This window comes from Lactuca sativa, chromosome 5 (genome assembly GCF_002870075.4).
Source record: "Lactuca sativa cultivar Salinas chromosome 5, Lsat_Salinas_v11, whole genome shotgun sequence".
Taxonomy (NCBI): domain Eukaryota; kingdom Viridiplantae; phylum Streptophyta; class Magnoliopsida; order Asterales; family Asteraceae; genus Lactuca; species Lactuca sativa.
In genome coordinates this window covers 158000431-158018507 of record NC_056627.2, presented here as the reverse complement: position 1 = coordinate 158018507, position 18077 = coordinate 158000431, and the positions used below count along the sequence as shown (strand labels likewise).

At 33.2% G+C, this 18077-nt stretch overlaps 2 protein-coding genes across 2 annotated transcripts; both read right to left on the bottom strand.

The window, feature by feature from the left end:
* Window positions 1-4569: 4569 nt before the first annotated feature.
* LOC111908084 (uncharacterized) lies at window positions 4570-7589 on the bottom strand. The gene is made up of 3 exons (XM_023903920.3): window positions 6472-7589; window positions 5469-5831; window positions 4570-5391 (listed from the first exon to the last, which is right to left on the bottom strand). Exons 1-3 carry the CDS (start codon window positions 6646-6648, stop codon window positions 5095-5097), a joined length of 837 nt encoding a protein of 278 aa, XP_023759688.1. The 5' UTR covers window positions 6649-7589; the 3' UTR covers window positions 4570-5094.
* Window positions 7590-7744: 155 nt separating this feature from the next.
* Window positions 7745-12575, bottom strand: LOC111908083 (LRR receptor-like serine/threonine-protein kinase FEI 1). Its single transcript, XM_023903919.3, has 15 exons — window positions 12364-12575; window positions 11777-11922; window positions 11520-11703; window positions 11197-11332; window positions 10949-11020; window positions 10744-10815; window positions 10588-10659; window positions 10432-10503; window positions 10256-10327; window positions 10039-10127; window positions 9306-9467; window positions 8870-9202; window positions 8553-8798; window positions 8350-8483; window positions 7745-8256 (listed from the first exon to the last, which is right to left on the bottom strand). Exons 3-15 carry the CDS (start codon window positions 11614-11616, stop codon window positions 8038-8040), a joined length of 1776 nt encoding a protein of 591 aa, XP_023759687.1. The 5' UTR covers window positions 11617-11703; window positions 11777-11922; window positions 12364-12575; the 3' UTR covers window positions 7745-8037.
* Between the last annotated feature and the right edge of the window lie 5502 nt (window positions 12576-18077).

The window sequence follows — 18077 nt, the reverse complement described above, 5'->3', positions numbered from 1 at the left end:
CACTAGTGTGTGTTCTTGGTGTTCTTGAAGAACACTTGATTATCTATCAAATGAAGAGATTTCATGGATGAAATCATTCACAAACACTAGATAATGAATTTTACTAACAAATCAAGGAAGAAAATAATTACTAAGTTGAAGATCTAGTGATGATACTTAGGGGTGCAAACGAGCCGAGCCGAGCCCGAGCCTGGTCAGGCTCGGCTCGGGCTCGTTTAAGTTATGCAAGGCTCGAGCTCGAGCTCGGCTCGTTTTTTGTCTGACGTGCCTAAATAAGCTTAAGCTCGGCTCGAGCTCGTTAAGAAGCTCGTTTACTAATACCCTAAATCCCTAATCCCGAAATATGTTTTTATTTTAATATAAAAAAATAATAATAAATTATTTTATATAAAGGTTCGTTTAGGCTCGTGATCCTAATCGAGCTTAGTGACATAGGCTCGAGCTCGAGCTCGTTTAATAAACAAGCTTAATATTAAGCTCGAGTTCGGCTCGGGCTCGTTTAAAATCGGTTTCAAGTCGAGCTTTTATCGATCCGATCCCGAGTAGCTCACGAGTAGCTTAGCTCGTTTGCACCCCTAATGATACTTGAGAGAGAATGAGGTTGAGGACTTGAAAATGGTTGAACATGACAAAAATGGCTAAGTGCCACTTATATAGTCCCTAGGGTTTACGCCCCCAATACCATTTGGGTCGTAAACTCAAAACTCTTGGAGTTTTGGAGCTTAAATGTTGCATACTTTACCCTAAAGTATCCTCTCTCCAATTATCTCTTGCAATACTAGGCTTTAAAACACTCAAACTGACTCCAAAACTGCTAAAATTTAGCAATTGAAAGTTTGACTTTGATTGAATGCAGGGATTGTTATAAGATAGAAATTTCGAGTTGTCACATAGTATGAGCTTTCTCTCAAGGATGTGACTTCATTGCAAGATTAGTTGTGCCATTTTAGGGTCTTAAAGCCTTCCATGCACGTAAAGTTTGCACCTTTACGTGATAAGCATGCCCAAGGAAGTTGGACCTGCAATTTGGGGCCTTATCATGGCTTAAAAAATGCATGCATGGTTAAAGGGCTGAAAGGACTCGGCGAGTCGCATAGTCGACTCGGCGAGTCATATGAAGATAGGCATTGAACTCGGCAAGTTGGATGAACAACTCGGCGAGTCCGATGAAGATTGACGTAAACTCGACGAGTTGGATGAACAACTCGGCGAGTCGGTTAAGGTTTCCCCAAATTTATGAATGCGTGTGAACCTGTCGAGTTACAAGAAGGAAAACTCGACAAGTGGCCTTAGGGCTTCGATCACGAACCATAGGAACTCGACGAGTCACTCTGGGACTCGGCAAGTGGATGAGTATCTCAAGGAACTCGGCGAGTAGCTGAGGGTACTCAGCGAGTAAGGGTCAACATGGGATGTTGACCTTGACTGTTGACTTTGACTTTGACTAGGGAGTTGACTAGTTGACTTATGGGGTACCTTGGAAGATTGAGAACTTACGAGTATGGTTCTATTATGATAATAGGTGGTGGAGTTGTGGGCATGATCTGAGAATTGGAGTTTAGTTACCGAGCCGACATCTGCAAGGTAAGTTATCCTCACTATATTAAAAGGTCTAAAGCACCAAGGTCGGCCCATTGAATATGTTATCCTAGCAGTGTTAGTATGTTGAGTATGAATTTAATGTTGCATTCTCAATGGTTATGCCAGTTAGGTAGATCTGTAGGACTACCTGTGTTGATATATGATTATCTGCATGCTCAGTGGTTATGCCAGTTAGGTAGATCTGTAGGACTATTTGTGTTATATGATTATCTGCATGCTCAGTGGTTATGTTATATGTTGATAAGTTATGTGGGATGGGTTGAGGTGGGACTGCTTCGTGCGCTAACCAACAAACCCGAGAGCATTCCAATTATGGGATAAGGGAGACTCGTACTGTGGGCTCGATGGCAAGCCAGATGTGAGATGTAGGCTCGCAAGGCAATCCAGACTCACACTGTGGGCCCAGGGGGTAATCCAGTCTGTAAAGCTGTGGACCCGTTGCATTCTGCTCAGTTTGTTATGATATGATGTTGCTGACATGGTTATGTGGATTGTATGTGTATCGGTATTTTGGGGGAACTCACTAAGCTTTCGGGCTTACAGTTTCAGTTTATTGTTTCAGGTAATTCAGGGGATCGGGGCAAGTCAAAGGCGTGATCTTACAGCTCCTCACTTTTTATGAATTTGTTTCTGGGATACTCTGATATGATACTTTTTGAAAACAAGTTTGTAATGTTTAATGGATTTGAAATGTTTTAAAAGTTTAAATTGGCTTGAAATTTTATGGGTGTTACAGCAGGGACCAAAGCTATTAAAATCAAATGTTAGGGATGTCCAACATGCAAAATAAAAGATAAGGACCAAACGAAAATATTTTACAAACCACATGGACCATTCAGTAATTTGTTCAAAATTTTATTACCGTTTGATTTCAAAATCCTATTCTAATAAATGAACATCTTTATTCTCCTATTGACAAGTGTCATAATATTAGAAATTTTCATTAATGTATGTTATCTATCATGTCACATGTCAACCTATTAATTTTTCATTTTAAATTTTAAATTTTAAATTTCACACTCTAATTACATTAAATTAATAATTGATTCTTCATTTTAAATTTCACACTCTAATTATATTAAATTAATAACATTAGAATAAAATATAAAATACAAGTAATATATATTATAAAGTGATATAATTTTATGTATTTATTTAAATCATGGATTATAATTTTATATAACTAAAATATCTCTTAATTAATAATTTATTTAAAATATTTTATTTGAAAAAATTGATTAATAATTTTAAATTTTTACTATGAAAGTTTAATTAATTTTATAACCATGGTTCTTACGGGTTATAAACTAATTCAAAATAAATACATAGCAGGAGTGGTAGAGGGTAGGATAAAAGTTGATATGATAAAAGCGTTAAAGTGTTTCCTGTTAAAACGACTATAATTTGTCTTATTTGGACGAGCTTTATAAATTTGATTGGGTTGTGCTATAAGTATCCCTTAATCATTTTTACCTTTCTAAAATCAATCAAATCAAAATTTTGACATTTGATTTGATATTATTTTTTATCTTTTTTTTGTCTTTTGTCTTTTGTTGTTTTTTTTTGTTTTCCAATTTTGTTTTTTTTTTTTGTTATTTTTAATTCTTTTTTAATTTATATTATTATTATTATTATTATAAATTTCGCACAAAATTTTAACATCCGGACGACAATATAAATTCGAACGGCTATATAAAATCGGTTTTTAAATATTTTTTTATATTTTAATATTAATATTATTATTGTTATAAATTTCGAACAACATTTTATAAATCGGACATTATAAATTTGAATGGTTATATAAAATCAGAAGCAATGTATAGTGCTCGACAAAATGTTTTCAATTCGCATAACGCACCACGCAATTGTAATACCGTACCAATTAATATCCATAATTAATAGGGACAAACTTTGCTTTTGTTCCGATTTTATATAGTCGTTCAAATTTATAATGTTCGATTTTTAAAATGTTGTTCGCCATTTTTAATAATAATAAAAATATTAATATTAATATTAAAGTATTAAAAATTATATATTTAAAAACCGATTTTATATAGTCGTTAGAATTTATAATGTCCTCCGAATGTTAAAATTTTGTGCGGAATTTATAATAATAATAATAATAATAATAATAATGAAAAAATAATTGAAAAGAACAAAAAAAATGAAATAGGAAAAAAAAAAAAAAAAAAAAAAAAAAAAAAAAAAAAAACAACAACAACAAAACATAAAAAATCAAATATAGGGGTGGAATTTGAAAAGGAGGGAAGTACTCATTTGATTTTCTAAAATGATAATTTAATAGTGTTTTTGGAGGTGTCATTGATGACATATCCACTTGGTTGAAGATGAAAGAGTTTTACTTTCATAACCACGTTCAAAATTCAAATTGACGAATACTTCTTTACCCCTCATTCCCAAGTTCAACTTAATGAGAAATAGGAAAGAAAATGAATAGAAATGAAAAGAAAATAAAAATATTGATGTTTCCGAGTTTCACTAAAGGAGGGAAATGGGAGGATCATTTTCCCTCCTAACTTTCTTTCTGATTCGGGAGGATTTGAAAATAAATAACAAAAGTTGATAACATCGGGATCCCTACATAACATGTTGAAAACCGGGACTTCTAATCTGAAAAGTTGATAACATCAGGCCTCATGATCGTTAAGTATTTCATTGATTAGCATGCTTCCTGTGCGTGAAGATGAACGGCGACGTCTACGTACATATTTCGATTTATGAGTCATTAGTAAGCCTTTGACAGCAAGCCCACATAAAAGAAGTGTTTGAATATCTTCATTTTCTTCATTTTCATCACATGAGTCATCACTGTCATATGAGTTGTCAGTTTCACAGTCACTAGCCATTAAGATAACCTGTTACTAAACGATAAGGAAAATAGTGTAAGATTGAATTTTATCACATACTAGATGACTTCATGGCAAGGGCAAAATTGACCACAAAACAAATATCAAGCGACATTGCATAAAATCATTGAAAAGGAAACAAATGCAAAACAACCGTTTAAATGTAACATAATAGTTGAAAGGATAGGTCTAACACATGAAAACCGTTTAAAGTCTTCCTAATACATAAAATCATTGAAAAAGAAACAAAAACAAAGTCATAGGACAAGGGCAAAATTGACCACAAAAGTTTTAACGATTGTTTAAAGTCTTCAGCTACTTCTCTTTCTCTATAAGCCTCTTGAGAAACTCCATCTTTGTTTCATTAGTTTTTGGAACCATAAAATTCTGACGAGCTGGTTTCTTTAAAAAGACCTCTAACGCTTCTAAATATCCTATTGACGCTTCTTCAAAACCCGGGAAAGTAGAGACAATTGCCATGCAATCTTCTGTTGTGGGTGACTGTATGGTTTGTCTAGAGGGTTGAGTGCTCCTTGTTAACAAAACATCAAAAATAGTGTCTAGTTTCTCTTCATATGACAAGTTTGCCATACTTTTCCCTTCGTTTTTTCCTTCATTATTCCCTTCAAAATTTTCTTTTGTTGTCACGCCTGGGAGTTAACTTCTTTCCCTTCCTTTTCATACTAGAACTATCATATGTGAGAAAAGGATCAACATCTTCAAATAAGCTGACTCCGTCAGTATCCATTTTTTCATCCGTAATATCCACATATTGTACATCAACCGGAGTGCTACCGGTGCCAATTTCGCAAGGTACCTTAGCCTTGTCTCCAACAGCTACAGTATCCCGAAATAAAGCCTCATAATATGTCTGATACACCTCCAAATTCTTATCCTTAAACTTAGCATACTCTTTATCTTCCTATATGTACAAAATGAAAATGTCATGAAAACACAATACAAATACTATATTGTTAGATACATTTTTTTAATTATTACCTTTATTTTTTCATCCCACCATTCCTTTGATGCTGAGATTATATTTTTCGTGGGATCAGTTGAAATTCCCGTTTCTAGTCTTGTTAAACGGTCATAATATTTGAACTCTTTCCGCATTATGTCCCATTTGTTTTTCATTTGATTTCTGTCCAACTCTTTACCCGTTCGTTCCAAAAGCCTCTTACATATATTTTGGCACGCCGCTTGTTTGAAATAAGTATCTGTCATATTCCCGTTATTTAGCTCAGTCATACATTCCTCAAGAAATATCTTGAATGTATGAGGATCCCAATGAAACCTATTTGGAACTTTCATTTTGGGTGTATCAATATCCACATCATGAACATTGATAGTGTCCATTACCTATATTGCATCATCATAAGGAATGAAGAAAATTCTAAAATGCAATGTAATGTAGAATCAAAACGGGAAGAAAAAATAACCACAAGTACGAAGAAAATTCTTAAATACAAAAAAAAAAAAAAAAAAAAAAAAAAAATCAGTACAATCATGTGGAACAAATAACCACAACAATAATGAAGTAAAAACAGAAGCATGTCAGGGAAATTTATGATCAAACATCATAGGTGCAATTCACTACATGTAGAAGGAAAAAAAACAAAGAAACTACATGGCTTTATTCTCAGTTCAATTAACATTCCAATAACAGGGGCAGTGCAATGGGAATAGCTAATAACAATGACATTCAAAGAATGAAGAAAAAAGACGAACAGTCAAGAACTTTGACTGCTTGATCGATCACAGAAAAGGGGGCAAAAAAAACGCATACATGCTCAATTCACAGTTCAAGTAAGATTGCAATAACAGGGGCAGTGCAATAAGAATAAAGTGAAACAAACGACATTCAAAGAATGGATAAAAAAGATGAACAGTCAACATCGTCGACTGCTTGATCGACCACAGAAAACGGAAAAAAAAACGCATTGGCTGCTTGCTTGATCGATGTCGCTACCAGGCGAGAAAAATAAAGGAAGAATCTTACCGATTGATTGTTGATGGATGCTTGCTTGAAGATCGGCGATGGCAGCACAGTGGGAATAGCTATCGACTTCAACAAATGAACGATTGAGCGACGAGGGTTATGGGTTTGTGTCGTTGGTTTGAAGGGTACTTGTGTAATTTTTGAAATCAGTAAAATTAAGCAATAAGCAATAAGCATTACCCCCCTTGCTTATTAAAATCAGCTTATTTAGCTTATTCCCACCACAATAAGCTGATTTTTTAAGCATCTTATCCAAACACTTAAATTAGCTTATTGCTGTGAGAATAAGCAATAAGCAATAAGCTGGCATTTTTTTCCCTATCCAAACACCCTCTAAATAAAATTTTGTTTTACTTTCATTTTCCTTTCTTTCCTCTCGTGCTTTTTATTTATTTTGTTTTTTTTTTTCTTGGTGACTTTTTTTTTATCTTGCTGTTCCTCACCTTGCGTCCAAGTGCTAAATTGGTGAATTCAATGGATATCAATTACCGGAATCGTTTAATGGATTCCAGACCTCGAAGAAATCCAAGGTAAAAACCTGTTGCTTTTCTTTTGCTTCTGTGTTCAAAGAAAGTGCGAAGCTACGGTTTAACCCTTTTCCCTCTCTTTTTTCAAACTTTATCCCTTTCAAACCATCTTTCTCTCAAATCTGTCTGAACTTTTAAACCTTTGTGCTCCTTCTGATCAAATCTGTTTTGGTGAGATGATAATATCCTCAATTCCAACCCTAACTGTTCAATCGAGCAATCTTTTGGCTGATCTCGATTCCTCTCATTATCCTGCTGCTCTTGGAATTATCGTTGAATGCCTTCCTCATTCTGCTCTATCTAAGGCATTGACTGCTTCAAAGGATGTTCCATTGAAGTTACTGAGTCTAGCATTCTCTTCTGCAAAGTATAACAAAGCCAAGGATGTCGTATCTTTTGAAGTTACTGGTGGAAAAGTTGTACAACTTTCTAAGCCTATTTTTGCTCGTCTTCTAGGGTTACCCTCCTCAGGTCAGTTTGTTATACCATCTACATAAATACTGATTGCTACATTCAATCAAATGGGACATACACCATACATGACAAAGATCTCACAGTTCAAGAAGTGCAACCTACCAACTATCTGGAACTTTTTCTTGGGATTCTGTTGACGTGTTTTGTAATCACTTACTCCAAAGAGGATTTGGATGAAACTATGTGATACCCAAAAATAACATCACCCACAACACCAAACATGATAAAAAACCACAACAAAAACTTATCAAATCTGGATTAGAAACAAAATATGGTACAAAAAAATATCATAAAATCGATTAAAACTAGCATCAATATACATCGGAAAGGTGCAACGAGAAGAAACAATGCATTTTTTTCAATATAACAAAAAGCCAAAAATATAATCACAAGGGCCAGAAAACTCAACCATAACTACTACCACTACTCCAAAAAAAAACAATACACACTTGTAGTTGTAGATGAAGCCTTTCTTACTTACCATCAATCTACCTTCTGCTCAAAGAATCTTAATAATATAAACCCAACCCAACCAAACCAAATTACAAATCCGACCCGACCCGTTTTAATCAGAAGCAGAATCATAGAAGTCGCTAGGGCATGGAGTCATTACTTCAGATTCAAGTGTTTGTACTACCCTATGCATTGTGGGCCTCTCTTCTGGTGTTGAAGATACACATTGAATCGCCACTGAAAGAAGAGCATCTAGGGTTTCTGATTCCACTCCTTCACAGTTTGTATCCATGATTTCTCGTTGTCGATCTTCTGTTATTAAATAATTCAACTGCAAAGGGTAAAACCGTCATTTCACATGGATTCGTACAGAAAAAAAAAAAACCGACAGTTTCAAACTACAAAGGGTAAAATGGTCATTTACCCATCCGACAATATTAAGGCCTTTCTCGATAAATGACGCATCGGTTGGCCTCTTCCCACTTATAACTTCAAGCATAAGCACCCCAAAACTATAAACATCCGTCTTCTCTGTTGCTCTACCACTCTGCATATACTCTACAAAATAGCAAAATGTATTTTCATTCATTTATTTCTTCTTTACTTAATAATAATAAAAAATAATACCTGGAGCAAGATAGCCAAAAGTTCCAGCTACAATTGTTGTGATATGAGATTCTTCATCTTCCAAGAGTTTTGCAAGTCCAAAATCAGAAACCCTAGCCTCAAAATTTCCATCAAGTAAAATGTTACTTGATTTTATATCTCTGTGAATGATTCGAGGCGAACAATCATGATGCAAATAAGCTAATCCTTTTGCAGCTCCCATAATCACATTAATTCGAGCATCCCAATCTAGAAGCTCAGATTTTTCTGAAAAAAGAAAAAAACATTTTTTTCAAGAAAATGGAAATTGAAGAAGAAAAGGGTGTTGAATTTCTTACCATGGAGAGCTTCATCTAGACTACCACCAGATAAGTAATCATATATTAACAATTTAGAAGTTGGAGAGTTGCAATATCCTCTAAGATTTACTAGATATCTGTGTTTAATGCTTCCAAGAATTTGAAGCTCTCTTTCAAAGAATCGATCAAATCCTTCGTTTAATTTTAGTATTCTTTTCAATGCAAATACGTTTCCATCATCCATTGATAGTTTGTAGACTGTTCCAAATCCTCCAGCACCAATTACATGTTCTTCATTTAAAGTTTCCAGCTTTTTTATAATATCTTTTGAAGAGTATGGCAAGTCTCCATGAAACATCACAATCGATGCACCTGAACAACCAATCAAAAAAAAAAAAAAAAAACATTAGAAAAAGTATATAATATGATCTTTAATTGTTATTAGAAAATTAGAAATAGAAATGAAGAAATTCACCTCCACCAACATCTACTGCAAGACCTTTGGCATCATTTTTACCGAGTTTTTTGTAAAGAAAACAACCCCAGAAACACATAAGTGCAACAAGAAGCAATGCACCCACAGTAGCAGAAGCACTGATAAGTAGCCTCCCAGAGTTTTTCTTTACATTCTGGCTTCCTGTTTTTTATAAAATATACATTTATTAATTCAACAACATAAAATGGTAACTAATCTGTTGATTTAAACAAGCAAAATGAATGTGATAGTGTACTAGATAACATAGAGGCTTTTTTTGACTGAATCTGAATAAATGAATAATTTATCCTCAACAAATGACTGTTAATACCATAACTCTTGTAAATTAAAATTATGAATGATCACATTAAAAAACTAAAAAAATATTAATAAATAACAAGGATATGTTAATTTTCCTCTAAAAATGAATTTGAGTTATTAACAAACACGATTTAGAATAAAAGACGAAAGAGAGATTAACACAACAATATCCCATAAATAATTGAGATATTAGTTTACACAATAAGAAACTTTTATGTAATATTTTGTAGATTAAGAAAGTAAGTTTAGTAGAGTTTTTATGAAAATGTACAGAAAATGTTATCTTCAATAGCAAATTAGAAGAAAGATTCAAGATTGTTTATAAATTTGGAATTTAAGGTTAAAGGGTAGTTGGGTTAAATAAAGTCAACTAAAAATAGTTTGACTGAAATTAAAAAGTTATAAAGAAAACCTGTAGGCTGTGAGCCTGATGAACCTCCATCATCATCTTTACATAACTGATTAATATGCTTCCCACACAACCCACGGTTTCCAAGAAAACTACAAATAAGCAACAAAAAATTACAATTTTCTCATATAATTTGTATATAAAGTTGCATTATATTATTGATTGATCCCATATACATATATACGAATTTAATAAGCAAGAAATGAGAGTCAAAACTCACGAGGCAGTTCCAAATTGGTCAAGAACACCATCAGATGGAATTGGCCCTGATAGAAAATTGTTGGAGACATTGCTTCATGATATAACAGAGTCAACACAAAAGTCAACATACAAAAAAGTTTTAGAAAAAGTCAAAAGGGACTGAAGAATGAAGAATGAAGATAAGCATATACTTACAAATTCAAAAGGCTCTTCAAATTCCCAAGTGATGTGGGAATACTTCCACTCAAAGAGTTGCTAGAAATATCCCTGCAACAAACACAAACAAACCCTAGTTTTAAGAAGAAGAAAAAAATTATTTTTTGTGGACAATATAATATTTAAGTAACTTACAATGTTTGAAGATTCGAAAGATTTCCTATTTCAGTAGGAATAAACCCACTTAAGTAATTATTCTGCAAAAATCTGTCATAAAAGAACATTACTTTTACAAATATAAAATAAAAGATTACCTTTTTGCTATTTCATATACTAAAGTATTGTACTTACAAGCCTTGAAGCTCTGTACAATTTCCCAACTCTGGAGGAATTGCCCCATAAAAGTTGTTGTAATGAAGATCTCTACATCAAATGATATTATATATATATATATATATATATATATATATATATATATATAATAGCATCAGTAGTTAATTGCATGCTATATTTGTAAATAACAAGCACAAATGTTGAAACTTGAAAGATCACTTACAAAAATTTTAAATTATCTAGCCTTCCAATATCTGGTGATATGGGTCCACTCAACTTGTGATTGGAAAGATTCCTGTAAAGTTATATAGAAGAAATGTTTAGGTTTATAGTTTGCTGACTTGGCAATGATGTGGCATTGAAAAGGCTCTCCTATTGTGGATGCTTTAAGCGTATACTATAAGCTAAGGCTCCTAAAAGAGTAGTTAGTTCAATCCATTTAAGATAAAGTTTGAAGTATTGAGATCTTACAGATATACAACTCTTTTGGTCTTTAAATCACATGTAACCCCTTTCCACCCACATGGATCAGGATCTTCTGGCCTCCATTGATGAAGCATGCCATCTGAACTAATAATGTTTGTTCGGAAGTTTACAAGAGCTTCACCTAAAAAGATAAAATGAATATTACATTTCAAATATAAGGCAAGTTCATTCAATTAAAACTATACAGATATGACATAAGATTTAGTATGTGAAAAGCAAAAAAGAATAGAAGTTGGATATTCTGACATGACTTCTTGGATAAAAAGATAAACTAATGGTGAATTTAGTACAAAAGTCAATTGACATACCATCACTAGTGAGACATTGGAGTCTTTCCACCAGAAAGAAGAGTGATAGAAAGTAGAATAGCAATGGCCCCTGAAAAACTGTAAGGAGAATGCCCATTGCTGTGGTGATAAAGCATAATAAAGTTCCTACAACTCATCTGAGGCGCTAGGTGCACCCCATCAACATGCAACCATATGAAGATATCTGTGAGATAGACAAGCTTCATCAATGATCATATAAGGAAGAAATTAAACTAAAAAGTTAAAATAGCCCTTACATTCTTGTGAAAATCAGGCTACAAAAGCATAACAATCCAGATACAACAGCTTTCCAGTAGGTGCAGAATGAAAGGATGAAGAACGTATTAAAAATAAGCCCTGGATTGGCTCGTAGCTTTGGAAACAGCTTATGAGAAATATGCTCCTGCAAAAGATAATCCAAGTAAATGACATATTTGTAGAAGGTAAGGGTTTTGAATGCTATATGTTTATCCTACAACACTACGTTTGCCATGAATAACATCAATCCTGCTCCACATACCATAACTGACCAAAAGCCATTTCGATAGGCTACAATCTTCAGGTTTGACATTAATAAAAGGCTATCCACACGTATCCGAGAAAAAAAAGAGGGAAAAGACCTAACATTAACAGACACTGCACCAAACTAAAAAGATGCAATGATTCGCAAACAGTTCTTTAACAGAACAAAAACATAAAAACTATCATTTTTAAGTGATCAAAATCAGAATGTAAGCAAGTGAAGTACAAGTGGAGCTAATCTTATTTGATTTGGGTAAAATTACAACAATCCCAGCTCAGATTAGATCGGAAAAAGGTAAATTAACAAAACATGAAGTTATACCTTGGTGTGGATCTGCGATTGAGCAAGTGAGAATTGAAAGTTCGAGGTGGAAAGTAGGGAAAGAGAGAGAGAGTATGAGAAAAGTAGAAAACAATCTAGATTTGTGCGATTGAAGAAAGAGAGAGAGAATATGGTTAGGGATTGATTAAAAGGGGGGGCGAGAAGGGAAGAAAGAGATGCAAGTGGGAAAAGAGTGTCCGTACTTGCGACCGACGCTTGGATTGCGTTGCTACACCACTGCTTGCAACTTGGACTGTGGACTACACACCAACGCATTTCATTTCTTTTATAATTTAGCCCTTCACTTTTCAAAGCTTTTACAAAAACTGTCCACCTTTTAAAACTTGTTTACAATTTTTATTTGGTTTTTGATAACTATTCTAAAAGACTACTTAATTTTGGCAGGCATCTTACGTAGTTTTTGGTCAATATAAACCTACAATAGTCAACTTTGGTAGTGATATTATTTAAGCATATTTAATTATTGTTTGATGTAATTTGTCTTTGGTTTGGTTCTTGTAATTATATGCTAGTGTTTATTATTTGTAAAAGAGGTTGGCATCTTCTATGTGTTTTATTAATTAATATAACTGATTATCATTTATCAATTTCGAGTGACTTAAAAATTCGTTTTCATATTTTTTTTTATATAAAAAGCTAAAATAGTTAGTTTTTATGAAACAACTAGTGAAGAAACCCGCGTTGCGGGATTGGTTTTTTTACTTGGATAATCATATTTTATTATGAAAGCTGAAATACATGATAATACATGTAAGTCACAAACAATAAACCCACCACCAAAAGACAAATGTTCTTTGTTAAACTTCTTTGCTGCAAAAGGAAAGAAAAAACAGAACACATATTAATAAACTGTTGTTTCATAAAATAGCTATCAATAAATCAGGTTGGATTACTTTGTTAAGATTCTAGCAGATTACCAAAATTTAGACATGAATAGGTTTTTAGTTCCATATTGCAATCTTGTAGCTATCATACCTCTTTGGAGTATGAAAATTTATGTGCATTAGCATTTTTTTTATGTCTAAACACCTATCTGATAATTTTGAACCTATCTTGCACCTGATGCTAAAAAAAGCTAAAACAATGCCTTGAGATCATATATATATATATATATATATATATATATATATATATATATATATATATATATATATATATATATATATATATATATATGTATACATATATATATATATATATATATATATATATATAAACCTATCAAAATTGGCAGGTTAATAAGAAACATAAAATATACATTTTACAACCACTTCAAACAAAGTAAAATTCGAAATTGAAGGACTAATGACGACTTCAAATAATTTTTTTGCAAAATCACCTTACCTTCCTACCAAAGCATATAATATTAATCTTGTTAGGGTCAAATTTCATAACATAATCCCAAAAAAGCTACAAAGTAAATATCATGAAAGGTATAACAAAATCAATTATTAGAAAATGTGTACATACTTTGCAATTTGTAAAGGAAATGCAATAAATTTTATTTTAAAATAGTAAATTAGCTATACACACCAGTGGAAGAAAGGTTGGCCAACATTAGCTTCTTACCACTCCTCATAATACAACTGTAAACTATCACCATGTTGGATGTCGACGATAAATCTAAAATTATTCACAACATAATAGTTTAGCCATAGTAAGAAATAAATAATCATCAATTTTTGATGCGTTGGGTTGATTATACTTACAAATTCAATCCAGATTTGAAATACTAATATATGAGCTTGGGAATCCAATGACAAACCCTTACCCGCCTGCCAAAACAAATTTGAGTAAAAAATGGTGGAATATTTGCATAAATTAGGATAACTGATTTCAACCAATATATAAAGGAAATATAAAATCAAAGATAGTGATATTGTTTTTTATGTTTAATATTTAATAACATGTCACTTCACCTTTCAGATTATAAAAAATAAAAAATGATAACATACACATTTACATGTAATAAATGGCATACCATGTAACTTGTAGACTTTTGGTTTTCAACTTCTTGAGCTACAGAATCTACGTATCTAGAACAAATAAACTGTCAACTCAGGGGTAATTCGGTAAATAGTGTTCTTCACCTCATTATTTCAAGATTCCCATATGCAACCTACATCACTTGATACAACAGGAATATGTGAGACATTCCAACCAATAGAATGGAGCTTCCTACACAACAAATGTCTTAATTCAACCTCCACCCTTCCAGACCTGAGCTATGTCAATTCATAAACATCAGTTAACACATAACAAATCATAATCATAATAATACAAATAATAATCAAGAAACTTACATAATTTCATCACCCACTGCTGTGATTGAGGTTGAAGGGGTGTTTTCTTGATGTGATTCCACATCTTTGACTCCATCGTTGACTTTTTTAGTTAACTTTTTTTTTTCTATTCCAGCTCTTTCTAATCTTCCGTCTGAAAGCATATATGCAGGCTTCAACTTTTCCTTACCAAAATCTTTAATGCATAACAATGTATCTGGAGTTGTGTCATTAACACTTCCTATTGATGTATATCTGTAAACATGTAAAAAAAATGTTTTTTTTTAAAGAAAAAAACCCATAAAGCAAATTCTTGAAAATATAAGCAACAACTGATGCAATCTCAACAGGAAGCAAGTTAATTTAGAGTTTGAAATGGAAATAGAAGGTGGGCATGGACTTGCGGACGACAGTGAGTAGTCGTCGTGCAAAATTTAAAGGATTTTTCACTTTAACCATCAATTTACAAAAGTGTCTACTTCCATTAATCATTATACAAATATTTAGGGAAAAATTAAAGGAATTTTCACTTTAACTATCAATGTCACCTATGCACACAGAAAAATCTAAATAGGTTGAAAAATCGCTAAATGGGCTATACAAACCCATTTAAGTAAGACTTCATGTGGATTCGTCCAAATCACCAATCCTCTCGGACTCTTCATTCTTCTCAAACTCTTGAGACTAAATTCAAAGATGAATCGTTCATGGGTTTTCTAGAGAGATTGATTGAGTGAGTAAAGAAGAAAAAGAAAAAGGAGAAGACAATTGTTTCTCAAGCATCTATAGGAAAGATAAAAGGAGAAGACGATTCTCCAAGTGTCTGCAGGATCCCAGCCGTCGAGGAAAGTTATGGTACTGTACATCTGAGTGGAGGAGAAGGGACTGGAGATTGTACTTGACGCTCCCGCCACTGAGCATCAGATTGCAGAAATACGTGGTGGTTATCCAAATGGTCCGTCGCTAGAGGTTGGCTCTTTTCGATTCCAAAAAAAACAGAAAAACAATCACGGGTCTACAAAGAAGGTGTGTGTACCTGAGTCTTAAAAGGATGAAATCGCGAATTCACTATTTTCTTTCCCTAGATCTTTCCTCTCGCCATTGATTAATTTTCTTAGCGGATCGATCAAGTCGGAGATGGCAAAGTTGCATGCTGATAGCGGAGATCGAGCAGACACAGTGGAGCCCTAATCGAAATACAGAAGGAGGTAGAAAAGAAAAGGGATGAGTTATGTAGAAGGTTTAGAGAGAGAGAGAGAGAGAGGCAGTGTGTGGAAAAAGGTGATATGGCAAAGGAGAAGATGCAGGAAAACGAACACGCAGCCAACAGCTTGAGAAGTTAAAGACATATGTAATCCACTATCAGGATCCAGTATAAATATTTAATTAATGAATTAAAGTGACAAACAACACAGCAGAAAAAGAAAACAAAAAAAAATCAACCAATCACAGAAAGGAACTGTTCAAGTGTACCTTTCAAATTAGTAATTATATATAATTAGAAATAATACTATTAACAGCCAATTATAGAAAATTGTGTATTAGCTTTTTAGAAGTTCATATATTTTTAGTTTTGTTCAAGAAAACTACTCATGATTTTATTTCATTGCAATTTTAATCCATCTAGTTAAAAATAGATAGATGTTAATTCTATATGACCGACTATTGTATCTCTCATTTTGTCGTTTATTTATTTTATTTATTTTATTTTTTGTTTTAATTACTTATTCTTGTTATTAATTTAAAATGTCATCCATAATCACCTCCTCCCATTTCCACTTCTATCTCCTCCCATTTCCACTTCTACATGACGATCCTCACTTTTTTTAGGGATGGTACACTTTAAGGATTCTAAACTTATATATATTCAAATCTTTTAGGCAAGTTAAATATCCTCCTACTTTTTGTTTTTAATTTTCTTCCTACCTATTTAAAATGATGACAAATGTATAAATTTAACATCTCATTCAAATTTAAATTAAATTAAATGACACTTGTCACCATCTAAAATATGTAGGAAGATATTAGGCACAAAAGTAGGATGATATTTAATTTCTCTATCTTTTATTTCTAATAAATATCTTTGTGATTATTGTTTTCCTTTTCACCATGTATTATATATATATATATATATATATATATATATATATATATATATATATATATATATATATGTATTTATACCCCTCAATAATGAGATTAATCTTTGTCTGGTAAAATCATTCTACCATAATATTGTATCAGCCTAAATACGATCCCCTCTTCTCAACCCTATCTTTCCGCCATTTTCCCTCTCAAAATTCTTCAAAGACCTTCCTCATGTCGACTTCCAGTGACTCTATCCTATCTATGGCAACCTTTCTCCACATGGTTACTATCAAATTAACCTCATCTAACTATCTTCTATAGCGAAATTAGGTTGTTCCTATCTTAACTCATCAAAAGTGGCTTTCTTTTGTTGAAGATTCCTCTGTGATACCAGAAGCCACAATCACATCAGAAGGGAAAACAATAGGAAATCTAGCACATTCAGTTTGGCTTGAAATAGATCAAAGGGTACTTCTTCTACAATCCTCTATTACTGATGAATTTATGGTCGAGGTTCTAGGCCACACTATTTCTCGTTCCTTCTGGTGCGCCCTAGAATCTGCGTACAGTCATGCTTCTAAAGAACGAGCTCAGAATCTCAAAGACTCTCTTCTTCAGTTAAGAAAAGGTGATTCCTCTGTTTCTGAATTTGCTATAAAATTTAAGTCTTTATGTGATCAACTAGCAGCTATTGGTCAACCCGTATCTGTTGATGATAAATCTCACTGGTTTCTATGTGGTTTGGGACCTGCCTTCGAAACCTTTTCCACTACTTACCGTACTGTCCAGCCCACACCTCCTTATTGTGATTAACTAGCACAAGAAGAAGGACATGAACTTTTTATTCGTTCACTCCATGGTAATTTCACTCCTCATGCTACCTTCACACCATCTCATCAATATCCCACTACCTCTCCAAATTCCTCTCGTGGTCATGGAAGGTCAGGCAGAGGAGGTCGTGTTGGCTATTTCGGGGGACGCTGTGGTCGAGGTGGTCGACCACCCCATTGCCAGTTGTGTAGAAATGATGGACATTATGCAAATACATGTCCTTAGTTGTCTGACTATGCAAACAAATCTACCTATTCAGTTGCAAGCTTGGCGCAAGCTTTTCATTCAAATCTAAGTTTAAATGAAACCACCCGTGATTGGTATGTCGATTCAGGGGCTACAACACATATGGCTCCATCTTCTGCTCATGTTGATTCCTCCAAACCCTATCACGACAAGGATAGAGTTATTTTTGGTAATGGTAATGTTCTTCCTGTTTCTCAAATTGGCACTACATCTATTTCACCTCGACTGGAATTAAATGATATTTTT

Coding starts and splice junctions, on each gene's coding strand:
- LOC111908084 (XM_023903920.3), bottom strand. CDS start 6,648: ATGCTTATTGCTTATTGCTTAATTTTACTGATTTCAAAAATTACACAA. Junction 5,832..6,471: donor CATCCATCAACAATCAATCG/GTAAGATTCTTC, acceptor GATGCAATATAG/GTAATGGACACTATCAATGT. Junction 5,392..5,468: donor GGTGGGATGAAAAAATAAAG/GTAATAATTAAA, acceptor TTGTACATATAG/GAAGATAAAGAGTATGCTAA.
- LOC111908083 (XM_023903919.3), bottom strand. CDS start 11,616: ATGGGCATTCTCCTTACAGTTTTTCAGGGGCCATTGCTATTCTACTTT. Junction 10,128..10,255: donor GACCAATTTGGAACTGCCTC/GTGAGTTTTGAC, acceptor GCTTATTTGTAG/TTTTCTTGGAAACCGTGGGT. Junction 8,799..8,869: donor TCTAGATGAAGCTCTCCATG/GTAAGAAATTCA, acceptor TTCTTTTTTCAG/AAAAATCTGAGCTTCTAGAT.